The sequence below is a fragment of the Pogona vitticeps genome, chromosome 12 (assembly GCF_051106095.1).
Source record: "Pogona vitticeps strain Pit_001003342236 chromosome 12, PviZW2.1, whole genome shotgun sequence".
Lineage (NCBI taxonomy): Eukaryota > Metazoa > Chordata > Lepidosauria > Squamata > Agamidae > Pogona > Pogona vitticeps.
The window spans coordinates 14,921,882-14,949,058 of record NC_135794.1 but is presented as its reverse complement, the minus strand read 5'-3'; the positions used below and the strand labels follow the sequence as shown (position 1 = coordinate 14,949,058).

The 27,177-nt window shown below is 41.5% G+C and overlaps 1 protein-coding gene and 1 long non-coding RNA gene across 3 annotated transcripts in view; one reads left to right on the top strand and one right to left on the bottom strand.

The window, feature by feature from the left end:
* ZWILCH (zwilch kinetochore protein) overlaps positions 1–12,810 on the top strand; it is a 25,924-nt gene extending 13,114 nt beyond the window's left edge. The window contains exons 7-18 of one of the 2 annotated variants that reach the window (XM_020805677.3): positions 385–555; positions 688–759; positions 1,147–1,240; positions 1,462–1,514; positions 3,562–3,667; positions 3,838–3,917; positions 6,681–6,837; positions 7,617–7,645; positions 7,836–7,972; positions 9,683–9,778; positions 10,595–10,713; positions 11,680–12,810. In XM_020805677.3, coding sequence (XP_020661336.3) covers positions 385–555; positions 688–759; positions 1,147–1,240; positions 1,462–1,514; positions 3,562–3,667; positions 3,838–3,917; positions 6,681–6,837; positions 7,617–7,645; positions 7,836–7,972; positions 9,683–9,778; positions 10,595–10,713; positions 11,680–11,768 — 1,203 coding nt within the window. In that variant the 3' untranslated portion in view covers positions 11,769–12,810. The remainder of the gene's footprint in view (positions 1–384; positions 556–687; positions 760–1,146; positions 1,241–1,461; positions 1,515–3,561; positions 3,668–3,837; positions 3,918–6,680; positions 6,838–7,616; positions 7,646–7,835; positions 7,973–9,682; positions 9,779–10,594; positions 10,714–11,679) is intronic. The other variant, XM_020805678.3, reaches the window with a different exon arrangement.
* LOC144584561 (uncharacterized) lies at positions 7,891–27,177 on the bottom strand. The gene is made up of 3 exons (XR_013538892.1): positions 27,048–27,177; positions 26,197–26,256; positions 7,891–7,996 (listed from the first exon to the last, which is right to left on the bottom strand). It is a non-coding gene; the product is annotated as an uncharacterized LOC144584561 (long non-coding RNA).

Sequence of the window (27,177 nt, the reverse complement as noted above, 5' to 3'; positions counted from 1 at the left end):
ACTTTCCACCCCCCTGTTTTGTGGGAAAAAAGTGAGTCTTATGGTGCAAAAAATACAGTAAGTCTTTGATTTGGTTCTTAAAACAATGATAATGGCGTTTAGAATGGAACTCATATAGAGGTGGAGCCTTTGAAGAGCATCTAGCTCCCAGAAATTGACACCTCAGAAATGAAAATATTTTATGAGTAGTCTGTTCATTTAAACTCTGAAGAAATTTGCTCAGAAATAAGCCTCTCTGATGAGTACTCCCATATAAGCAGCTAGAATTACAGGGTTAATGAGAATTTGCATGGTAATTACTTTCACTTGGACTTTCAAAGTCTTTTTCTTAAGTATTGACTCTTTGAGCTAGCTTGGTATAGCTGTATACCTTGTTCTTTCTAGCTGACGATAAAGGGTTTTGCCCGTTACGAGTTCCTCGAAGTTACGTCATTTGGATCCTTGTCTTTAGAGGATACCCTTACTCCACTGGGGAGACATATACATGCTGATTTTACCTGGAACACTGTAACAAAGTTGCTGCAGACACCCCCTCTCACTTCAGTTGCTACACTGGTAAGTAGTGAAACTCTGGTTTTATTAATGAATATTGTGAACCAGTGACAGTTTGTAAAGCTATTTATTAAAATAAATTGGATCTTGTAATGATTTGTTCCATTTCAGTAATCTTATTTTTCAAAATTTTAGAAAGTTCAAATGGCATCTGGGAGCCATTTGAGTTCTGTTTATGAGCTGAACAGGGAGCTGCAATTCCTCCTTGTAAGTATAATTATGACGTTTCCAATTCAGGAGAAAACCATTGACAAGGATGCTTGTTTGTTTTTAATCAATAGTCTTTTGAAATTTGAAAGTTTTGGAAGAAGTATCTAAAGAAAATGAAATTGGTTCAGTCATTTTAAAATATGGAGGAAAAAGATTATGGTAGTTTCAGCAACATTTTCTTCTTTTTTTGGAAAAGCATAATTAAGAATGAAATCTTAGCTTACTTATTAGAGAGTAATCGCAGTGGGACTTCCTTTTGTGTAAATATATTTAAAGTGCTTAAAATAGGATTGCATGTTTGTTTTTGTATATTGTACTAAATCTGGAACATGACCAATACATAACTCTACATTTGTTTGTTTTCTTTTGGGGTTTTGTTAAAAGAGTTTAGCTGAGAACCTGAAAACTGGTACGATTGACTTGCCTAAGCCTTCGGGACAGAAACCTGCTGTTGAACTAGTGAAGAAACTTTTGAAAGGTAAGTTGGTAATTTTCTATAAACAGTTGCAGTTGTTATGCAAAACTTAATATAACTATATTTTTAAAAGGTATTCAAAATCCTGATAATTGGATGCATTAGAAGTCTGATCTGTTCAAATTCAGTGATGTGTAACAAAATGATCTGCTTTACATTCATATGACTCTTCTAAAAGTGTCTTGTTTTTGCCTTGTAATTGCATCTTCTGTCTCCTCTTTCAGATTTAAAGGATGAAGTGAATGGGTTGACAATGCCAAACCAAAATGATTCAGAGGTATTAATAAGACTGTTCAAGGAAAAAACACTTTTGTAAACGGCTGATATTCTTCTTCTCATTGGATCCCAGACAGAGACTCACTTTGGTGCCTTTTGAACCTTTTTTTTAAAAACTGAGTATAATGTTTATAAATTTATATATATTTTTTTGCAGAACTGTATTGAAACATACAATCACAGTTGGCCCTCCCAGGAGATAAAGCTTGCTAAATTTATCAAATGTCAGTTTGTATCAATGTAGTGTATGATCTACACATGTCCAGAACCACTTAAGGGAGGTAAATGTCAGTAAGCTACCCTAATAGTTTCCTAGCGACAGTGACTGGGTCTTGCGACTCTGGCAGCAATGCTGCTATAGCCATCGATTCTGTCCTCCTTGGGAGAGGACGGGTCTGCTACCAATCTTCTTGCATAGCACTTACTCGCTTCCAGTCTTACCCAGTGCCAGCAGCAGCTTGAAATAGGAGCAGAGATGCTGCTCACATCTCAGTCTACTGCCAGTAAGCCTGCTAGGGCGTTGGACGACCCAGCCTCTGGCTTCCTTCGTGTGCCTATGCTTGGTGGTGATACCATAATGGGGTAGATATATGAGCCATTACGAGTGAGCTCCACTTTTTGTTCCAGGCTTACCTGGTGGTGGTAGCTCTGTAGTGCCACCACTGCTGCTATCAGCACTAAGTATGTGTGTAGGAGAGACTGGCAGTGGCCTTCGAGCTGGGTGAAGCAGTCATAATCTCAACCAGCTCTTTCCAAGGGGAAGGCAGATAAAGATTGACACTGCCCATTTCAACTTGAAGGGGCACAAAATACTTGCAAGTGATAAATCTCCTTACGTAAAAACAGTTGCGGGGAGGAGAGATGAGATCCAGAGAGGAGGAAAGTCGTGAGTCTAAGACTGAATTCCACAATGTTTGGCTTGGCTGTCAGTTAGCAAAAGAGTAGGAAAAAAACAACTCCCAGGGCAGTCCTGCATATGGCTACTCAAAAATAAACACCATTCAGGTTACAGATAAGTTAGTACAGTATAGTTAAAAGTATTGGTTACAAAACTACACCCTTTTTCTTTTGCCGCCCCTTCATCATTGATTAGTATGACTTGATTTTTTAAAAACTTAAGGATGATTTTTAAAGTGTCAAATTTGGCTTTAAAAGCAAGGACATGCCTTTCTGAGGTGGATCCAAAGCTTGCCTGCTTCGCCATGAATCTGTCCCTGGGGGTCTCAGGTATCTGGGACTGTGTTTTTGTCCTTGTAGTTTAAGAACATTTAAGCATCTGTTTAAGAACATGAATTCTGGATACCTTCCAGATCTCTGGAATGATCTCTAAACAAAATATTACTCCACAATTTTCCTTTTCTGCTAACTTGCTTTTAATATTTCATGGTATAATAGTTCCCTAGTGCTTGCTCCCCAGTCTCTGTATAAGAAGGATTAGCAAGGGAATTCTGTCAGACGTAATGGGATATACACAGCATTATACTACATGAGTTGAAAGCGGATAATCCTCTGACAAGCAACACTGAACCTTAATAATGGAAAAAATATTCTGAAGATAAAAAGATATACATATTTTTTAAAATTTACAAATGCTCTGGTTTGTGTTCCATCAAAGCACTTCTAATATCGAATAAAAGTGTTGGAGTAGGTAGGTTTGAAGGAAGCATGGCTTTTGTTTTGTTTTCTGGAGAGCTGTGGGTTATGACGCAGTCCGGGAGAGAGCTAGGGTGCAAGTGAGAGTACTCTATGAATCTGACCAAACGAGGGATTACTCATTATCAGTCCTCCTCTTTGGCAGTGATGATAGTGACAAAATGGTGTTTCATGCCTCCTCTTCCTCTTGGTATTGCTCAACAGCTTTTCTCTAAATTGTTTTGCAGCTGTTATTACTCTATGGGTTTCTTTTTAAATGTTCTAGAACTGTGTTCCTGTTTCTCTTGTAGAGATGGGGTGGGGTGGGGAAATAACATGCAAGAGTGAAATATAAATAATTGACATGTGTGGCTTTATTTTGAAGGATTGTATTGAAATTATTTCCTTTTTCTCAGAATTCCCAGGATGATGATGCTTCAGCTTGTGACGCCATGAAAACATTTTTTAGTAAGAGAGGAGACCTAGACTTTGTTGAACAGCTGTGGTGTAAAATATGGAGGAGTAGGTATATTTCTAGATTGTAACTCAGGACATCTTCATTATTTTAAGATTTTTAGCCTTTATTCAACTGGCTGGATGAATGAAATGCCCTTTTGAAAATTCATTTGTTGGTTTAATCTACTTTAATTGTTGTCCTTCCTATATTTTAACATTTAATTCTTTCCCCCAAGATGTTACTTCATATGGAGAAATGGTGGAATGTTTCACACTGATAATGAAATCCCTTCAACGCGGCGAATTGCAGACATGGGTATGTAGGACAGGACAGGAGTGGAAGCTGGGCAAGGCAATCCTATAGATCAGTGGTTCCCAACCAGATGTTCTTGGGGTGAAATTCCCAGAAGGTTTCATCAATAGCAATGCTGGCTGAGATTTCTGAGGGTTGCAATCCAAGAACATCTGGGTCACCCAAGGTTGGAAATGACTGCTACAGAGCATGGAATATGGGACACTATTGCCACTGCTCCAGCAAAATGGATAATCATATTTTGTACGTACTCGATGTGGGAGGAGAAGGAGTAATCCATAACTGGAAAATGAATAGATGGTTTTAATATAGCTGGACTGCTCCCTGTGTCCCTGGAAACACTAGCAAAGACCACCAGTGAGAGGCTGTGCCGGTGATGGCACTTGCTAGCTGCCAACAACGAAGCTGACGATAGTGGGACAACCCTCTCCGCTATAAACGTCTGTCTTACCATGCACAATACCTTGCAAACATACTGTTCCCACCCCCAGAAGAAAAAACAATGACAAAATACTGGGAATTCTAAAAATTTATCTTGTTCTAATTCCAAAGGAATATTTACTTTGTCATATTGGCAAAAGTTCTAGTTGAGCTTTCTTTTGCTGTTTCAATATGCTTACAAGGAAAAATAAACAAAAAACCTTTTAGCAGCTCAGATTGGTTCCTTCTTACAAGAAATCTAGAGGGCTTTAGAGGCATGCATCTCCATTCTTCTTCTTGCTCTCTTAATCTAAGACAGAGCCATCTAGAATCTGGCATAACCTGTGTTTTTACCAAGAAGACTCAGTCTGTGAATATGTCATGTAACTGAGTTTCCCTAGAGATTACATACAGTAAGTGGCATGATTGTATACTGAGTAAGTATAAGCAGCGTTGGGCAACCAGGATGCCGTTTCATGTTATGAAAAGGAAGCTGCAACTTCTTCTGTAAATGGAAACAGTAAATTGGAGTTTGTTTCACACCTTTCTGATGAATCTGTAGGTTCGAGGCAACAGCAAACAAAAGGGATTTGTTGTTGTTGTTTAATCTTTTAGTCGTGTCCGACTCTTTGTGACCCCATGGATCAGAGCACGCCAGGCCCTCCTGTCTTCCACTGCCTCCCGAAGTTGGGTCAAATTCATATTAGTAGCTTCGGTGACACTGTCCAACCATCTCATCCTCTGTCGTCCCCTTCTCCTCTTGCCTTCGCACTTTCCCAACATCAGGGTCTTTTCCAGGGAGTCTTCTCTTCTCATGAGATGGCCAAAGTATTGGAGCATCAGCTTCAGGATCTGTCCTTCCAGTGAGCACTCAGGGTTGATTTCCTACAAAATGAATAGGTTTGTTCTCTTTGCAGTCCAGGGACTCAAGAGTCTCCTGCAGCACCCATTATGCTGACAAATGAGCTGAAAACTGAATATTTTGTATGACTGCTTGGTTGCTTAGCAGCCGTTTCATGTTGCTAATAGTGACCTGGCAACATCCTAATGACAGGCATGCCTTTCGTTGATGTACAAAAATCAAACATATCAGTCAACTTAATCTAGGAAAAAGAGAAACTAAGATAAAGATAACATGAAAAAATTAATCAGACAGGATGGTGGAACAGATAACTTAAGCACTGATACATAGCAAAGGATGTAATAGATTTCTGCCTGATTCCTTGTCTTGCCAACTGCAGAGAACAATAAACAATAGTAGGTGTAAGAATTTCCCAACTTAACATGTTGGAGGATACTAGCCTTGAACCTTAACCTTTTGTAGTCATGAATCCAGGGCACTGGGTACCCAGCATGGTGTAGTGGAGAGAGTACTGGACGAAGACTCAAGAGACCTGGGTTTGATTTCCAGGCCTTGCCATGGAAACTCACTGAGACAGTTGGAACTGGTGAAACCATTCCTTAAATATTTCACTTATCTTGAAACCTAGTTAGGGTCTCTGTAACTTATTTCTGGGTTGACAGCACGGAACAGGAACAGCCAAGATACAAATTCTAAGAAGGGGAAAGTATCTACTAGAAACAGCTAACTGGAGTTCACCTTACATCTCTTCCCCTTTCTCCTAAAACATTACTGTATAGTGCAGAGAGAAGAGTTGTTTTACCCAAAGTCAAGCAGCCCTTGAACTTAATCCTCCCTCTGAGATGCTTATGATGTTAGAGGCTTGGAAAAGCCAGTTCTTCCTTTTCCCACAACGCCTCCATATCCCATTCTTCCTGGAAGAATTTCTTTTTCCTAATCCACAGTATAAATCTGTATACTTTTGTGCAGACGGTCTCCCAGACATGAAATCATTACTATATTCTTGTTAGTTCTTTTTTGCTTCCAAATTCATAGGCAGGCAAACTCCTAAATTTGCTATTTGGAAAAAAAGGATTATCAGTATATAATTTAACTGATCAGGTTTTAATTTTACCTACTATATTTCATATATGCTCATAATATGCAGAGCATGCTGTGCAATGCTCTGATAGGGATAAAAGAAGCAAAGCAAAGTGTGCTGCTTATATACCGCCTCATAGCTCTTAAAGCACTTTCTGGGTGGTTTACAAGTTAATTATGCAGGCTACACGTTGCGCCCCCCCCCCCAGCAAGCCAGGTACTCATTTTACTGACCTCGGAAGGATAGAAGGCTGAGTCAACCTTGAGCCAGCTACCCGGGGCCGTCTCATTTGTGTAGTCTACAGAAATAGGTTCATTTAAATATAACTTTCATTGTAAATATGGTATATTTTAAGATATGTAGTGATACAGCTGGATAGAAATAAAATGTTATGTCTCCACAGGTTCATCAAGGAAGTAGCAGCTTACTAAGTCAATTGATCAGGCAATCTTATCATGGAGCTGTAGAGACAGTTTTTCTTACTGGTGAAACTCCAATACAAATGCTTCTAGAAATTGGTATGGACAAAATGAAGAGAGATTATGTCAGTTATTTTGTAGGTATGTCTGAATTTTCACCTAGCCATTGTGTTACCCTTTAGCTTTCTCCTAACAATCTGCCACCTTTTGAATTAATCTCCTTCAATTCCTAAACTGAGATTGGGCAATATATTCATGAAGGCTGAGATTGGGCACATCATCCAATTAAGTTTGGAAATTCTAACAAGCTAATTATTTAATTAGAAGTTGGATTTGACCCCACAAATAAGGCTTATGTATATAACATTTACAATAATGGTCAAGATCTTCTTGCAAATTTCCCTAGTGCAGCCGGAATGACAGTCTCATCAGTGGCGGATTGCTGCTATTTAAAGAGCTCCTTTTTTATATTAAATTGGATGCAGCTTGCGTCCAATGAGATGAAGTTGTGTCTGGCCTGAAATTGAAAAGAGAGTTCTTTTAAAAAAGCAGCAATCTGCCACTGCAGTGATATCATTTCCACGGTGGCCGTGGAGTTGCATAATGAGTGTATTCCAGAACAGACCATCTCGTCTGAGGTGGTCAGATGGCTCATGCCTTTGGCCCATTTCAAACAGAAGCTAACGTTTGGTTGTGGCAAACTTGCAAGGTGCTGAGGAGCTTTCCTATCCATCTGGATTGCCATTCCAGTTTTCTTACTAGACAGGATATATTTACAAAGCAAGTGTGGAGTCTCACGGTTGTCTATATAACCTTACAATTGTGGGCCTTTAAAATATATTAAAGCTAAACCTCTCAGTGTTCTAGTGTATATTTTTGTCGTGTAAAACTATACCTAAGGAGAACAATGTTTGTTTCAGGGAAGGAATTTGCAACACCCACTCATCTGGTAAGATACCTCAGTTTTTTTTCTATCTGTTTGAGAGCAAAAGCAGTAATTTGGGCTTTTGCCGTTTAAGGGGACATGGGAAAATTCTGTTCAATGTGCTGTGTGTTCAATAATTTTATTGATCAAACATACACAGTTAACGTCTTAAGTGTTGATTCTTTTGGTTCATTGTCATCTCTTTGTGTCAAAGGATTACTTCATGTCTACTTCAGTAGATCTGCCGGAACAAGTTCATCGTCTTCAGAAACTTCATCACATTCTGGAAATTGTGGACAACTGCGTAGAACTTCTCAAACTTGAGCACGAGAACCTCATCTTTTTGACACAGTAATGGTTTGCCAGGAAATCTGTCTAAAATATGAAGAACAGCAGATTGCCTTAAAATGTCAAATAATATGGAAAGATGATCACAAAAGTTCTAGTACTGAAGTTGAGAAAGCACCAAAATTTTGTTTCTCCTTTTTTCCAAATGTGTGCAATAACTACACTCATCTTTTTTATTTGTAAGAGTACAGTGGTGCCCCGCACAGCGAGGTTAATCCGTTCCGGATTAACCTTCGCTGTGGGAAACATCGCACTACGGAACACAAAAAGGCATTGGAACGCATTAAACAGCGTTTAATGCGTTCCAATGCCATAGAATACTCACCGTTGTGCAATGTTTCCCAGGGGCCGGCAGCCATTTTCGCGCCCTCCCCTCGCACAACGAGGGCGCCAAAATGGCTGCCATCAGCTGTCCGGCGGGTCCAAAATGGCCGCCGGAACAGCCGAAAGGGGCCGGGGCGCAGCATTTTCACGCCCTTGGTAAGCAAGGGGAGCGCGCGAAAACGCTGCCGGAAGCCCTGAAATGGTTGCGCGCAGCCATTTCGGGGGTTCCGCAGCATTTTTGCGCGCTCCCCTTGCTTACCAAGGGCACGAAAACGCTGCGCCCCGGCCCCTTTCGGCTGTTCCAGTGGCCATTTTGAAGCCGCGGAACAGCTGATTGTCGGGTCGCGAAGCGAAGGTCGGTAAGCGAGCAGCTTACCGACCTTTGTTCTGCGATTTCCCGCCTATATGGGCACCGTTTTGCGATCGCATTTGCGATCGCAAAAACGGCCTCATAGAGCGAATTCATCGCTCTACGAGGCGCCCGTTGTGCGAGGCACCACTGTATTTAAGAGAGTTTTGCACAGCATTAAACCCTCTCAAAAACAACTGCACAGTTGTTTCTCATTGACTTTTTTCAACTTTGATATTCCTTTTTATGGGAGAAGAGCAATGCTTAATTTTTATCAATATAGTTTTAAATTGCTATATTTTTATTAGACAACTCAAAATCCAGTTGAAGTAATGTAAGCCGTATCACTATTTTTTCCTGAAGAAACAGCAGGTCTGTGATGTAGCTGCTATCTTGCCCAATGTTGGTTCATGCCAGGGCTCTTGCATAAGACATTCCCACTTGGTTGGGCTATGCACAGGTCTTCCTAGTACAGAGGTGCCCTGCATAGCAACGATAATCCGTTCCGGATAAATCGTCGCTATCTGGAAATGTCACTATACGGGGCAAAAAACCCCATAGGAACGCATTGAAACCCCTTCAATGCGTTCCTATGGGGGATAAACTTACTGCTAAACGGAAATCCTCCATAGGGCCGCCATTTTTGCCGCCTCGGTAAGCGAGGAAATGGCACGAAAACGCTGCGGGCAGCCATTTTGTTGATGCAGCGGACATTTTGGAACCGCCGATCAGCTGTTTTAAAACATCGCAATGCGAAGATCGGTAAGTGAAACGCTTACCGATCATCGCAATGCGATGTTTTCCCTATTTAAACATCACAATGCGATCACAAAAGCGATCGCAAAATCCGCATCACTATGCAGATTTGTCGTTAAACAGGGCGCTTTTTATGCAAGGCATCACTGTATTTGTTTAGTTTTTAGCCAACTGATCTTTATAAAGAATACAATTGGTGTGCTATAGATTGGTTGCAGTGGTAGATGTTCTTGTGTTCCTCTTTCAAGATTATAGATGTTAAGAGAAAATACATATTTCCATAGGTCCTGCATAAACTACTACAAGGAAAATCCCTTGAATGAAAAGCATGAATTTCAGCTACCTATCAGGACAACTTTCGTGAAGGACTTCTACCAAAAGTAAGCCAAATCTTAGTACTTAAACCAGGTGTGGGCAAATTTGGAAGCTGAGGGCCACATTTGCTCAGGAGGAAATGTTTAAGGATCACACACCAACTAAATGCCAAAGAGCCATTGAATCACCTTCTCTCTTAATTCATTCATCTTTCATTCTCTCCCACTCGCTTGGATTCCCAGTCCTTGTCTCTGTGATTTTTTTTATTTTAAAAAAACAGAGCAATACATCATTGAGACTGGGGAGCCATACTAACCTACTGATGAGTGTGTACCTGTTTCTGTTGGTAGTTTGGGAAAATGAAGCTTTAGAACAGAGAGAATGCTGAGCCTTCTTCTGTGAACCAAGGAGAAGGATATTCTTCTCTCCTGGAGAGATGTTATGAATTGGGAAAACATGAAACGTCATAATAGCTACATTATGTTGTTTATTAGGCAGAGAGAAAAAAAATCCAGATAAAGGAATGGGAGGAAGGATGTTGAAAGATGTGGGTTGTCAAGTGATCTGAGCCTGCAAAAATTATGGAGAAGGGAAGGCTATGGTTCTTGTGGGCTTTCCGGGCTGTTTGGCCGTGTTAAGGTTTTTCTTCCTAACGTTTCGCCAGTCTCTGTGGCCGGCATCTTCAGAGGACAGGAGTTAGAACTCTGTCGTGTGTTCACAGATTCTCTCTGTGTGGCTATGGCCCTGTTCATTCTGTAATATGCTTCTTCCACAGGGAGAGAGACAATTTCTGCTATGAACCCTGGAATCTCTGTAACTGTTGAGTATAAAATGTTGGTTCTTACAATTGATTTTTTTAAAAAATTTAACTGTTATTTCAGTGCTGATCCCCAAGTATGGAGAGTGGAAATCAGCAGTGGACAAGAAGAGAAAAAGGTTAAAACAATATGGCAGCTGAGCACCACCCTTCCGGCTGAACACATGAACCCAGCCAATGTAGGTGAGCAGTCTTCATAATTGGAAATGCCATGTGCTGCCTTGCCTGTTCCATCTCCAGTGATATTCTTGCAATTGCCTTTTTGAAACATCCTGTGTAGGAAACTTGTGCCTCTGGTAAGGGAGTCAATAAGGCATTGGTACTATAAGAACCTAAGTGCCAGCATAGGCACTTTCATAGGGTCACTCCAAAACAGTTATTAGGGGCCATGGCTAGCCTCTCCCATCTGAATAGCTTAATCTGCTTGATGGCAGAAGAGTCCTGTGAACCATTCATATCCTTTAAGTGAAGATGTGTGTATCAACAAAAGAGAGACCATCCACCTATAGATCCTGGGACGTGGAGAACAGGATATCACAGACCACGTCTGCAGTTTTGATCTGTGAGAAAATTTGGAGCTTTTTTCTGCTAGTTAAAGTAAATTGAATCCAGGGATGAGTGTCTGTCCCAGCCTCCTTTTATGTGCAAGGAAGATGCTAAGTTTGTTCCTTAGCAGTGGGGAGGTGGACTTTTTCAGTGCTTATTTTTCCATGGAAAATGTTCTGATACTTAAAAAAAAGAGGTCCATAACATACATGAGTACTGTAGATGCCAATATAATATTCAACAGCCATGGCAGTTTCAGAGTTGTCTGAGCCAGCAAAGCCATTCTCACATGAATACAAAGAGCAGTATTCCATTTATTCTGCTCACGGTGAGATATTTTTACAACGGTCTTATGAGTCCCTGATCACTGCACCACAGTGACTTTCCAGTTGCGATTCTCACTGACATTTTAGATTTAAAAAGCCAGAATGCAGATGTGCTAATGACCTCTGTGCTGGTGGTAAGACAAAGAGAGAGTGGCTGCCCGAAGGTGAATAAAGTGATGTCTTTAAGACTAGCATTCTACTTCTGCATTCAAGGCACATCATACGTTGTTTGCTGTGGTTTTCCTAAAATCTGTTGATGCTTTCCTTGGTCTTGCAGGTCTCCTGAATGATACAGAAGCTTGCGACAGCAAAGAGGAAATGTATTGTATTACCCTCATGGAATGCTCATCAGTGTATTTCTTATAAAAATATACTCTTTCAGCCTCCATAATTAGTGTCAAAATGGAACTGAAGTAACTGTTTCCACTTTGTGGACTGAAATTAGTGGTGTTATATTTTTAAAGCACTTAGTGCAAAAAGAGAAATTATGAACATAGGAGTTAACATATTACACATAATTCTTTCAAACAGTTAACATAATATTTACAATATACTAGAATTTATCTTCTCTTTTGTTCTCTTTCTTTAGTTTTTACATTAGATTACAGAGGGAAGGAGAGGAGTGGTCATAGAGTGATAACTGAAGGAATAGATGGTGGAAGTGGTCAGGTAGCCGTAAAAAAGGAGCTGCCAGGGAAGCATACATGGAACTTGGCACTTCCAGGTTATCTATTTTAAAAGCATGTTTATTTTAACTGTAAAGTAATTTCAGATGAACCAGCACCCGATTCCATCTATTTTTAGAAATTAATCCCTCACACGAAGTTCCATCACAAGGTGGTTTCTTGCCAAACTATGCAAGAATGTGTTGTGTTACAGTGTAGAGAGGCCAGAGCTAAACTGAAAAAGGGTATTAGGGACACCAAAGCTATGTACAGCCGGAGGAGTGAGCAACATCTTGAGAGCTCTGACACTCGTCGGGTATGGCATGGCCTGGGACAAATTACGGGGCAGAATAACAAAGACAGTCGGGCTGAGCACTTAAATCTATTTTTCAGCCGTTTTGAGGTGGAAACAGGAACAACCATTATTCCAGCACCTACTGTCTATAATACATCACTAGAATCTACCATTGACAGACAACCACTGCTACTGCAGATTTCACATGTGAGACGTGCTTTTCAGAATATTAACGTTCGAAAGGCAGCTGGACCAGATGGAATCATGGGACGATTTGTATGGGGCTGCACTGCAGAATTAGTTGGAGTTTTTATGGATATTTTCAATCCTTGTTGCAGTGTTCTGTCCCCACTTGCTTGAAGACATCTATTATAGTGCCAGTCCCTAAGCAGTCAGCTGTGGTGTCTCTCAATGATTATAAACCAGTAGCTTTATTATGAAATATTTTGAGAGATTGGTGCTGGATTATATTAAGGCTAGTCTTCCACCTTCTTTGGACCCATGGCAATTTGCATGCAGGAGAAATAGATGTACAGTGGTGCCTCGCATAACGTTTTTAATTGGTTCCAAAAAAAAACCTTATGCGAAAAAAACTTTATGCGAAACACCATTTCCCATAGGAATGCATTGGAAACCAGTTAATCCGTTCCAATAGGTACGGATTGCCGTCCTTAAGCGAAAAAACCCATAGGAAACATCGTTAAACGATACAATGTTTCCTCCATTGGAATGTATTGAAGCCGACTCAATACATTTCAATGGCTTTGCGAAGTCAATTTTTGCAAATTTAAGTGTGTCATAAAAGGGTCAAAAATGGTTTTAAATGCTTGGATTAGCTTCTGCACCCTCTAAAACGGATGCAAAAGTTAATTTGGCTTTGATCTGACTTTTCGTTAATTTATGGTGAATTTTTCCCCCCAACTTTTGACAGCTGTCAAAATCTGACAGCTACATTGTTTCCTATGGGGGAGAAAAAAATTCACAAAAAATTAACGAAAAGTCAGATCAACGCCAAATAAGTATGCACACATTTTAGAAGGTGCACTAACGATTCCAAGCATTTAAAACCGTTTTTCAACATGTTAAGACACTTTTGTAATTGAAAAAATGAACATCGTTAAGTGAAGCAGGGGACCTAAAACAAAAAACGTTAAGCGAAGCATGGTCCCAAAATCGCTATGTGAAAATCGCCCATAGGGAAAAACGTTATACGAAGCACAATCTGACTCTGAAAAAATAAACGTTAACCGAAAAAACATTAAACAAAGCAAACGTTATGCGAGGCACCACTGTACTGATGATGCTATGTCCATTGTTCTGCATACTGTATTAAGCCACTTAAAACAACAGGGAACTTATGCGAGGCTGTTGTTTGTGGATTATAGCTCTGCTTTTAATACCATTCTACCTAATAGGCTGTTTTTTAAAATGATCAACCTGGGATTACCTCAGAAGATTTGTGTGGGGGTAAAGGACTTTCTGACAGAGAGGCCACAGTCAGTAAGGATGGGATCTCACCAGTCTTCTACCCTGGTACTAAGTACAGGAGCTCCCCAGGGCTGTGTGCTAAGTCCCTTCCTCTATTCCCTGTACACACATCCCACTGTATAACACCAACACAATTAATAAATTTGCAGATGATACGACAGTGGTGGGCTCATAAATAAGAACAATGCGTCGAAGTACAAGGGTTGCAGACGATACTACACTAGTAGGACTTATCTCTGGGGATGATGAGTCTGCGTATCGGGACGAGGTATTACAGCTATCCCGCTGGTGCAAAAAAAACAATCTTTTATTTAACATCCAAAAAACCAAGGAATTCATAGTGGACTATAGGAAAAAAAGAGCAGACATTCAGCCACTGTATATAGATGGAGTTTGTGTGGAACAGGTGGTTGAATGTAAGTTTCTTGGGACTATCATAACAAATGACCTGACTTGGAGTGCAAACACCGCTGCGTTAATCAGGAAGGCACAACAACGGTTGTATTTTCTAAGGATTCTTAGAAAGCAACAATTGACTGAGAGTTTGTTAATCACCTTCTATCGGAGTTCGATTGAGAGCATATTATCCTACTGTCTCTGTGTATGGTTCACGAGCTGCACAGTGGCAGAGAAAAAGGCAATTCAAAGGGTGATTAAGACGGCCCAAAACATCATTGGCTGTTCACTCCCCTCTTTGGAAGAATTGTATAAGAACAGATGTAAGAGGAAGATATCTAACATACTGAAAGACTCCTCTCATCCGGGATATCAGCTCTTTAAACTATTACCATCAGGAAGGAGATTCAGGGTATTGAAAGCAAGGACAAGCAGATTCAAGAACAGTTTTTACCCAAGTGCAGTATTGAGTTTAAATGTGGGGCCATAGGTTTTTGGTGGATTTTAATTGCTGAGAGAAAACGGGGTATCTATATTTGGATGATGAAAGTTGTGTATATTTTAACTTTTTTTTGTAGTGTTGTCCAGTTTTACCTTGGGGAAGAGCACCTCATTTCGTTGCACCCACTTGTGAGCGCAATGACAAATAAATTTCTTATGTCTTATGTCTTATGTCTTATGATACTCTGCTGTAAAGAAAATAATCTTACATTTAACATCAAAAAACCGAAAGAACTCATAATTGATTTTAGGAGGACAAGAAATGCACATTTGCCACTGTACATAAATGGCGAGGAAGTGGAGAGGATTGGTAGTTTTACATTTCTGGGCACTTACATCTCAGAGGACCTCTCATGGACTATAAATGCCAACATGCTAGTGAAGAAGGCAGAGAAGAGGCTGTATTTCCTGAGAATGCTTGGGAAGTTAAATTTATCTCAGCATTTCTGTCCTACTATCGTAGCACCATTGAGAGTGTCCTAACCTATGGCATTCTGGTATGGTTTGGGAGTAGTTCTGTAGTGGACAAAAACGCTCTACAGAGAATCATTAAAATTGCCCAGAATATCATCGGGCTCCAGCTATCAACCCTGGATGACATCTTCACATCCCGCTGTCTGAGGAAGTCACACAACATCCTTATTCCCATCCTGTTTACAACTTCTTTGAACTGTTGCCATCTGGCAGAAGATACTGAACAATTAAGACTCGGACCACATATTTTCTGAATAGTTTTTATCCCAGAACTATAATTGCACGTAATAATGAACTTAAAGACCACCAATAGTGAACAGTTGGACAGTGTTACTTAGCCTATGGTGTAGATGTTTGTATTTATAGTGGGGGATTTTTAGTGGGTGGGGATTTTTTATGTGTGTGCATGTGGGTCTGGTCCTGGGTGTCTGTGTGAATTTCATTGTATGTATATACTATGTATAGATTTATGATAACAGTAAATAAATTATTTGATAATAAATTAAAGTCATAATAACTGTCAAATTTCTCAATATGAAATTGATTCCAAAACCCTGCCTCAAGATTGCTGCATAAACATCACTGTCCTTATCTCTATGAAAGGAGATTATAAAAACAAAAATCCTATGAAAAAGAAGCCAACAACTTGTCTGTGTGATATTATTGAAGTTAATGCTCAGTTCTGGCTTTATTTACTTGCGTTCTAGGTAACAGCTACTAATACTTTTGTTGAAGAGGTGAGTTCAGGGGCGATTTTCATCTCCGTACAACTATTTCTTCTTCGATATCATTAAATATTCCAGAATATGAAGACTGTTGATTTTTAAGATTGCATTTGACTCCTTATACAGTGAGAGACTGTAGACTATTAAGCATTGTTTGGTTCATTTAAAAATCTCAGGCCATAGCCTGAAGCACTTGGTTTTTTGAAGTTAGACAAATTTAACTCTCTGTCTGAATGGAGAGCAATAAGAACAAGAGCTTTGTCACTTTGCTGCTCCCCAGCAGAATACACGAGTGTCATGACATATGGTACAAATCAGCAAGTGCCAAACAAGTGGATGTAGCTCTTAAGGAATCTTGTGGGGTTATTACTGGGTGCCTGAAACCTGCACCCATTGAAAAAGTCCATCATTCGGCAAAAAAATTACAAGTTAACATTAGCAACCTCCTATAAAGAAATTTATATAAAATGTTCTATAGATGGCACTTGCCTTCAGCCAGACTTGCAAAAATGTTTACAAACATGTCAAATAAGTGTTGGAAATGCAAGAATCATGAAGGAACTACCATGCATGGTGGACATGCGATAAAGCAAGAAAGCATTGGGTTAAAATTCATATGTGGATTAAGCAAATGTCACAATAGGAAATAGAATTTAAACCAGAAATATTTTTATTGGGATTATTGCCAAATAACATAAATACACAAAGCTACTACCTAATACTACATGTTTTGACAGCAGCTAGGTTAGTTTGGGCACAGGTCTGGAAAGGAGGAAAATCCACCAAAGGATGACATGATTATTAAGAAAATATTAGAAAGTGCAGAAATGGACAGATTAACAGAGATTAAAAGGACAAGAAAAGTCAACTTTTTACCTAAACTGGAATTTATTTTATGATTGGTGGAAAGCAAAAATCCCCTAATCATGGAATTAAAATGAATAGTATGGATAGGATCTCGCCAGAAAAATTATACCAATAAATAAGATTGCTTGCAGGTGAAAGCTTATACTTTTATGTTTACACTTTAAAGATACATGATGTTGTACTTAAATGTTTTTAAATTTTATGTTGGAAAATTATATATATATAAAATATATATATATATTTAAAAGTCCATTATTTGGCTGGCATTGCCCCTCAGGAAGTATGTCAAGCGGTACTAGCAACTCATGAACAGAATAAGGAAATACGGCACCAAAACCATCCCCTTCATGGACACCAAAACTATGGCTAAAGTTGAGCAGAAGTTTTCAGCACACCTCTCGAGTTCTAAACAGTAAACCTGAGGTTAGGCTAAACCTAGGGAGAGCAAAAACTACACACTTTGCCGAAAGGATGAGTATTGAAGAGTGTTCTGCCACCAGGACAAGACTCTCGCTGGGCCCCCTGGAAGTTACTTGCAGACTCCAATGTGAAGTAGAAAGATCAAGGAATACTCAAGTAAAATGAGGTTACTTGGGTACAGGACAATTTTTCTGTGGCTGTGGAGAAATTCAATCTAGGTGCATGCAATTTATGTCCCACCACAGGTACAAAGGGATGGAGCAAATGGCCGAGGTAACGCTACTGAAGTAGCCCGGTTCCTGGTTTTAAAAAAAAAGTCTAATATTTTGATTTGTTTTAATTTTACCTACATTTCATATACATCCATAATTTTAGATTGTGCAACTCTGAGACAAATAAAGAAAAGAGTTATATTTGCATGTTGCCCAAAACAACTAGCTACAGATTAACATTACTTTTAACGAATTGTTTTCAAGCTGTGGCCTATTTACCCTCTTCTTGTGAGGATCTGTTCATACAACAATTGAGTTGGATGGGGCCTGTAAGGCCATTTGAGTCCAACCCCCTGCTCAAGGGAGGAATCCAAGCCAAAGCAGATTTGACAGAGGGTTATCCAATCTTTTCTTGAATGCAGTGGTGCCTCGCAAGACGGGTGTTCTGTTTTATGATGAAACCGCAAAACGATGTTTTCTATGGGGGAATTTTGCTTTGCGATGATCGGTTCCCTGCTTTGGGAACCGATTCTCGCAAAATGACGATTTTAAAACAGGTGATTGGCGGTTTCAAAATGGCCGCCGGGTAAATAAAGTGGCTCCCCGCTGTGTTTTTGGACGGATTCCTCGCAAGACAGCCACCGAAAATGGCCACCCCTATGGAGGATCTTCACTGGACGGTGAGTTTCCAGCCCATAGGAATGCATTAACCAGGTTTTAATGCGTTTCTATGGGCTTTTAAATATCGCTTTACGATGTTTTTGTTCTATAGCGATTTCGCTGGGACGAATTAACATTGTAATGCGAGGCACCACTGTATCTCCAGTGCTGGAGAACTCACCACCTCCTGGGGTAATTTTCCGTTGTCATACTGCTCTAACAGTTATGAACTCTTTCCTGATGCTCAGCCTAAATCTTGCTTCCTGTAGCTTGAGCCCATTGTTGCATGTCTGACACTGAGATGATTGAGAAGTGACATAAATGGTGGAAAGGAAGGCAGAACACTTATGGACCTGGGGGATTGAGCCAAATTAATAAAAATGAAAAAAAGTGCCAAGGATAAAGAGCTACAATTTGTGGTATGGCTTAGGCTACTTCTCACAACCTCCTTGGGGTTAAGATGAAATAGCCCTCCCCACCACCCTCCCTTTTGTCCTCCAGCCCCTGGGCCTCCTTGCAAAGCTAGACTGCTCACCCAAGGCAAGGCTGCGGGAATCAGCAACTGACTCTGGGGTCCCCTTATAAAAATCTGTCTCCATGGGCAACTCATCCCAGCTGTGACATTTCACCCTTACTTTCCAAGTCTCACGCAGGTGGGCGGAAAGTCCTTTGTTGAGATGTTTCCTCAATTCCTTCCCATGCCCAGAAGAAAATGATATTTCGCTCTGAGGGAACATATTTGTTCTCTCCTCTTAAGCGGATTCGAGCTCTCTGTCCATCCGAGGGAGCCCCAGCCAGCCAAGCACTCGAGGAAAACAGGCAGGAGCCAGTCCTGTGGGCGAGCCGAGTAAAAAGGCAGGGAGACGAAAGGGCAGGAAAAGCACCCTGGCTTTCATAACACAGGGCTCTGATTAAAACAGAAAGAGTGGAGAAGGAAGAAAACCCTGCAGGCCCATTTCTCTTCATTTCTTTATAGAGTACATTCTTTTTGCCTCCTCTGTTTATTTGTTATTGTTGTTTTTTTTTAGCCATTTAGTCGTGTTCGACTCTTCGTGACCCCATGGATCAGAGCACGCCAGGCCCTCCTGTCTTCCACTGCCTCCCGGAGTTGGGTCAAATTCATGTTGGTCGCTTCACAGACACTGTCCAACCATCTCACCCTCTGTCGTTCCCTTCTCCTCTTGCCTTCACACTTTCCCAACATCAGGGTCTTTTCCAGGGAGTCTTCTCTTCTCATGAGAGGGCCAAAGTATTGGAGCCTCTGCTTCAGGATCTGTTCTTCCAGTGAGCACTCAGAGTTGATTTCCTTCAAAATGGATAGGTTTGTTCTCCTTGCAGTCCAGGAGACTCTCAAGAGCCTCCTCCAGCACCACAGTTCAAAGGCATCAATTCTTCGTCTGTCAGCCTTCCTTATGGTCCAGCTCTCACTTCCATACATCACTACTGGAAAAACCATAGCTGTGACTATGTGGACTTCTGTTAGCAAGGTGATGCCTCTGCTTTTTAAGATCCTATCCAGGTTTGTCATCGCTTTCCTCTGAAACCACATCTGGCTGGATCTCTGGGGGAAGGGACGCATGAACAGCATGCAAGGAATCTGGCTACCGATGTTGGCTGCATTATGCCTTTGAACAATCTGGAGTTCTTATGTGTCAAGATTTTTTTGCCTGCCTGCTGTGAGAAATTTGCTTTTCTTTTCTTCTTTTTCTTTCTTCTTTTTCTTTTTCTGCATAGCAGCTGCCTTTGTCTTTGTAGATCTTGAGTGCAACCAGGTAAAGTTCTGTTTTCCCCCAAACTTGTCTTCTTAAACCTTTTGTATTTCCTTTACTAATTACCTTTGGCCTGGCCACTGACTGAACCTGGGGGGTTGCAATCTAGTGCCCATTTCCTATGGCAGGAGCCCCACTGAACTCAATGAGATTTCTTTTTGAAAAGATCTTTGTAGAACTTTGCTGTTAGTCTCTCATAAAACAAACAAAAAAACAAAAAAACAGATGTAATGCACAAACAATTAGGAACCCTCCCCTCCATCTTTATGGAACAATAGCTGTTTAAAATTCACAGTGATTTAAACAGCCTGGATGATTGTATAATGAAAGCTGGCAGTCCGTTTCTTACGAAAGCTGCAGTTCAGTTGATCCCAAGTACACTGCAAATTCGCACACATCCCAAAGCCCTTCAGAAAAGGTCTTGACTAATTAGTGCTCAAGGATTAGAAGAATTTCTGCTTATAAAGAAATCTTCTCTTTCTTTCCCTCCGACCACCTATACATGAAACGGAGGGTGGTAATCTCCATCCCTTCCAAGGTTTATGGAAACAATTAAAAAAATTAAAGACAGTGGTTGCATTGTGGCTAGTGCTATCCTTCTACTTTCCCAGGTGAATTCCTAAGTAGTTGCTCCAAGCATCTTAAAAGCTGGCTGGTTGTTTTGTTTCATTTGATGCTTGTTCGCTTTTCAAAAGTTGTACTCCACCGGTGCAGTTGTCAACGGACTAGTCTCTTAAGGAAACTTTCACCTGCCATCTGGAGTCCTTCCTGACAAAGTTCAGGGGAGGGATTTCATGAAAAGATAGTGCGCCTGAGCAAAAACCAGCATTGTCTTGACTTCAGGGCAAATGAGGCAACTAATTAGAACATGGGCCCATCTTTGTGGTTTTTAATAAGAAGCATTAGTAATGTTTGCTTTCAGGCTAGAGAGGGTGAAATATTTGTAGAGGAGAGAGTGGCCTTTATCTTTTACGCATCACTTTAAATCACCTGAATTTAAATCTATGCACAGTACTTCCTTATCCCTTTCTATACATGCTAATTGTTGCATTTCAGGTCCCCAAACCCCTCCCCCTCTATGCCCAAAATTGCTTTTCTTGTGTGTTTAGGTCTGAACAGACAGATTCTGATTTTTAGAACAGAGCAGTTGCATCTTTCATCAGCTTATTTTGTTGTTTTAGTAAATCTCTGTGCTGTCAGGAAAGGGAAAACGGATGGGATTCCCACCCACGGTGACTAAACCTGAATCTTTGTAGGAAAGCTGTGGGGTTTTTGGTTGACCTCTTTCAAGAGAGGTTAAGGATTATTCAGTCAGCCTTCCTCCCTCTGTCTGTGCCTTTGATGTACCCAAAACATGCTTCAGACTTGCCTCAACACCCAGAGGTTAAATGCTCTAAGTCTTCAGGATGTTAGTTAGCCATTGATGAATGTTCATTAAAGAACGAGGGGGGGCAGTGCTAATCTTTATCAGCAACAAGGATAATCCTTCTGAAGCAGTACGTAAATCAGGTTATGATGTAATTCAAGAAAAGAGTGTGTTACTGTTATTCTTGTGTTCCATCAAACTGTGTGATTTATGGAAACCCTATGAATCCTGGATAGCCCTGCTCCGCTCCTGTAAAGGCAAAGGCCATGGCTTCCTTTATGGAATGAATGCATCTCATATTTGGTCTTCCTCTTTTCCTGCTGCCTGCAACTTTTCCTGGCATGGTTGGCACCTCCGGCGAGTCTTGCCTTCTTGTGATCTGGCCAAAGTATGACAGCCTCGATTTCATCATTTCTGTTTCCAGAGAAAGTGCAGGCTTGGTTTGATCTAGGACCCACTTGTTCATCTTTCTGGATGACCAAGATAGCCACAAAACTCTCCTTCAGCACTACAGTTGAAACAAATCATTTTAGCCACAATTCAGCCGGTGAAGCTTTTCCCCAGCTTGGAGGTGCAGTGAAGGAAGAAAAAGGTATTTTAATGGTTAAACTGTTGGCTGCATTGCAGCAATAGTATAAACTGAAGGGGGAAAAGAAAATTCTAAACTGGGAATTGCAATTTTCGAAGAGTATAATTTATTTATTTGATTTATATCCCGCCCACCTGGTCTGGTCAACCACTCTATAACCACCCAGGTAAAGTAGTTTCTGGATCGCAGCTGCCAGTATCCACCAACCAACAAGGCCTGTAGTGAATTGAAAGCGGGGAGTGGGGGACTGAAAGTTATTTGCAAAAGTTCCTTTTTCCCAAGCTCAGCAGCAAAGCTTCCCCCCTCCCATCCCCCACTACCTTTTGTGTGCCCTTTGGTGGGAATACTGAACAGGGGCTCCTGACATGTGGCCCCCAGTCTTTGAAACTACATTTCTTCAAGAGGATAGATGAGAGAGAATTTTTGTTTCTCGTTAAATATCTAAAGCTCCAGACTTGAGATTTAAAATAAAACCCACCCACCCAGGGAGAGCATCAGGCGGAGAACTCCTGTGTTTTCAAGGCAGGAGACCTCCTACCATCCAGGAGACGTCATAACAATGCCAAATGTCTCAGTGCCTGCTGGGGGCCAACCCTGCCAAAATGCCCAATATCTCCATGCCTGGAGGCAAACCAAACTACCTCTGTGCTATCTGTCTCTGTGCCTGGAATCTTCTGTGGACCAAGCTACTGAATAACAGAACAGAATAACACCTTACTGACATTGCATGTGCAACGAAATCACCAGAGTGCTATCCATCACTCATTCAGCTAAGACTCCATGTAACTCCTTACAAAAATTACAGCATAATCTTCTTAGGCATCCTTCAGTCTTGAAAGAACATGGTAATGCGCTCTGTATGAGTGTCCTCTCCAGAGCACGAAGCCTGGGTAAAATAATATGGAGGATAGGCTGTTTCCCAAGCAGCAAATCCCCCTCTCCAGGTCGCTGAAATAGTCCAATGGAAAGGCAAGGGCCAATACAACTGGTTCCAGCGATGTCGCAGGAGTTGCCAGAATGATACGAACTGCCTCCGGGACTCTGGCTCTGTATTTTGCCTTGAGGTTTATTCCTGAAGCCTCAGTGGATATAGCCACAAGGCAGTGGAGGTTTGAAATCGGAGTCTTCCTTCTCCTAGATGGGCTGCCTTCCAAGGCTGACGAGCCCCACCTACCCGGTCCAGGTGGATCGCGCTGAGTCAGAACTCTCCACTATGACCTGTCGGTCTTGGGTGCCCCTGCACGGCATAGCCCATAGCTTCTCTGAGTTACTCAAGCCCCTTCACCATGACAAGGCAGCAGTCCGTGAGCAAGCATCACACAAACAAGTTTAAGGGGGGGGGGGTGAGAACCACAGGGTCAGTTTATTCGCAAGGCGTTCTTTGCGGCTGGTACACGGTCCCTGGGAGCCGGTCCAGCCCATCACTTTCTTCACCTGGGACAGCTTGAGGGGCTGCATGGTGGCTGGGTGGACTCTTCTGGCAGGCTCGCTGAATATACAGCAGACACAGACAACTATTTCTACTTTGTCATACAGCCCTACAATAAAATCAAATTAAATATTAACTGAATTTAACAAAGTCGCCGCCCTTGGATAAGAACTGTGTCTTTGCTTTAATAGATCTCTATTGTCTTCCTGATGGCAGTACTTCAAGCAAAGATGTGTCCCAGGTGCGAGGTGTCCTTTATAATATTGTGTGCTTTTTAAAGACAGCAGGACCTGTACAGGTCCTCCAATAGTAGCTTCTGCTATTGAGCAATGGCCCCCCTCCCACACAAATCTTTGCACTGCTTTGGACCCTTCCCATGGCTCAGTGGGATTTGAACCTCGATCTCTCAAGTCCCAGCCCAACACTCGAACCACAGGACCCTACAGCCTCTAGCACCAGAAGGCTTCACATCTGAAGTTACAGAGTCACACGCCAAGCAACCCAGCCTTGAGTGCAGGGATTGATTTACAGTCTGAACAGAAGGTGTGGATTTAGAGACCCTGAGGAGATTTGGTAGACTGGCGATTTATGGTTCAATCAATAATTGTCAGGCCACCTCTAACTCCCCTGTGTAAAACACAGGCTCTCCCTTTAATGTATCTCATCCCATGCTTGTCGTCATATTTCTCAATAGCAGAATCTCATATTGTGTTTAATTGGGTTTTTACATTTTGTAACTTGGCTGCGGTCACACTTGCAAAATGTTTCCAAGTTACTCTTTGTGAATTTTGACACTTTTAAAACAAAGTCAGACAATGTACGGCCATTATTGATTCTTTTGTTTCCCCCCTGTGCTATATCCACATCAAATCCAGCCCGCTGGGAGGCTTCTACCATTTTTGTTCCACATTTCGTAGAGCAATACTACCGGCATTTATTGCATTCAGTATGTACTCCTAAATCAATTTATTTCCTTTACTTCTGGCATCCGGTCCCACCTCCCACACCTACTTTTGACCAACTCTCTAGCATTTTTAAAATTAACTTTCAAATGGGAATGTTAGCATGTTTGTATTCTTCTGTCCAATGTGGCATGAAGTACAAGAGCGTGCTGGGGGTTCTCCTCTATGGAGGGTAAATCTTTCCAAAATATGGCACAGAGCACTATGTGGCCAGCAATGGATCACCCTTGAGCTTGCTGGCAAGAGGCTTTCTGACATCAGCTTCAGCAATCCGAGGAGCTCTGCACAGGCAGCCTGAGTTGGAAAGATGGGCTTGGTGGGCATTAGGGAGGTGGGCCAGGTTGTACAAAGGTATGCAGAGGAGAAGCCAACTCTTGATCCCCTCCTGACTGGAAAATCATCACAACCCTGAGCCAACGCTGGCCCAAGGTCCATTGCAATTGTGTCAATCTTAACAGCAAATTGCCCCTAGTTAGAGTCACCACTTGTACTCCTTGGCATGCACATTGAGCATGATGAGGTCAACAAGTGGCAGTTCACTGCTGTGATTTATGCATTTAACACCAGTGTAAACCACTGATAGGATTCTGGCCAATACAGTATGTAGATTCAATTTGGGGACCTCACAAAGAATCCGCACATGACCAACCACCCTACTGAGATGCACTCCAAGCCCTTGTCCGTTAGCTGCATTGTTCTTCAGTAAGTTACATAGACTTGACATGAACACCAATCAGATTCTGGCCACCCACACAATATGCCAGTGGCTTCCATTTTGTAAGCTGTGTGCATACAGATCAGGTGACAGGCACCCTGCCAGCCTAATGAACCCTACCCCCTCTTCACATTGCCCTGGCAGCAAGACTGAGGTCTGCGCTATTCCCAGCAGGCCTATTGATGGCTGAGAGAGGAAAATGTGAGATTAAAAGCAAAGCCCCTCTCTCTGATTGTGAGGCGACAGCTGTAATCATCCTGTGACGCGGAATCAAAGGGGAAGTAATCAGAGAGGGCAACAGGCTGTGACTAACGACTCTTTGGCAGAGGAGGTTGGGTGGAGAGAAGGGTGAAATCGCTCAGGGCAGCACAAGGAAGGGACTCCAGCTTAGTTTCTATAGCCGTTTCGTGCGCCACGTGCTGACAACACAGAGAGAACAAAACTGCCTGTACCTTGCCTCTGTAAACAGGCTTCCTTCAATCATAAGGCTTAGCTTCCTCCATCACAAGCCTTATGGAACTGACGACAGTGGATACGGAACAAACCAAATGGAACACACCTCTTGGAGGTGGAGCCTGTAGGCTCAGATGCAACAGGGACTCGTGAGTGTTCTGAGCCAAGAGGATGAATTCTCAAAGCTAAGTTTTCTTAATTTGGGGGTTAGAAAATGGGGAGGACATCTTATAAACGGAAAAATACAGTATTTAATTACTACATGTCTAAACTAGACAAGGGACGTGGTGGCTGTGTGGGTTAAACTGAGGAAGCCTCCGTGCTGTAAGGTCTGTAGATCTTCAGCTGTAAGATCGAATCCACGTGATGGACTAAGCACCCGTCACTTGTCCCAGCTCCTGCCAACCTAGCGGTTTCAGAGCATGCAAATGCAAGTAAATAAATAGGGACCACCTCGGTGGGAAGGTAACAGCGTTCCGTGTCTAAGTCGCACTGGCCACGTGACCACGGAAGATTGTCTTCGGACAAACGCTGGCTCTATGGCTTGGAAATGGGGATGAGCACCGCCCCCTAGAGTCGGACACGAATGAATAAAAATTGTCAAGGGAAACCTTTACCTTTACCTAAACTAAACAAAGCTGCTCTATTCATTTGAAAAAGCGTGCTTGGAGAGTAAAAAGCTTATGAAAAATAAAAACTAGTTCCACTTACAGGTGCTACTTGACTTCCACTTCTCCTTTGCTACAACAGACTAACACAGCTACTGTCTAGATTACACCAAAGCTAGGATTCAGCCCTTTAGACCTACCTTTTTTGGTCCCTCGGAGAATAAACTGAATGGATTGAACCTTCGGTTGCCTGTTTTCTTCTGAAGCCACAGGATTCAAAAGCCAAAACAGAGAGGAAAGAATTCTCAGTTTCATAGACTTACGCAGTTCTTCCTCTACAACCTATGACTACATTGATTAGTGCGTCTCATTTGGGGAATCACTGCCTTGCACCAGTGGAGTCTGGAGACTCTGGTTTTGTGAGGGGTAGTGAAGCCGCTCTAGGTTTTAGCGAAAGGATATGAAAGAAGCTATTCAACATTCAACGTGCTGGGGCTATTTGTGGGGGAGTGGAATTCAGTACCTGGGATAGCTCTGGCCAATTTCAGACTAAAATCCAGTGTGCCACTGGCCCACTTGCCCAACCCACTCTTGCTTTTACTTTGCTATAGTTTAATAGAAACAAAAGCTTTGTAATAAATAGAAAGTAAATGACCAAAATGAATAATATGGAGAAGATATTGCTGAAAAAATGTATTGGTATACAAAAGGCTAGTAAGCTAAGCTTTACAGTATGTATTGTTTATATATATATCTATATTTCTATATAGATATAGATATAGAGATAGAGATAGATAGATAGATAGATAGATAGATAGATAGATAGATAGATAGAGAGAGAGAGAGAGAGAGAGAGAGAGAGAGAGAGAGAGATAGACAGACAGATAGATAGATAGATATGATGCTGTTTCTTCCATATTTGTAAGTTTTATGTTGGGAAAATAAAATTTATTAAATACAAAAAATATAAGATGCTGTTTGTTACATATTTGTAAGTTTTAAGTTGGGAAAATAAAATTTATTAAATACAAAAAAAGAGAGGCCATTTTACCTCAGCTCTACTTTTTGACTTAGCCTCAGGAGGATGGTTTTCCTTGTTTGCCATTTCTTCAGACATGACCAGTCCAGGTGTACTCCCCCCCCTCCGGTCTTCAGGTGTTCTAGCCAACTTCAGGGAGATT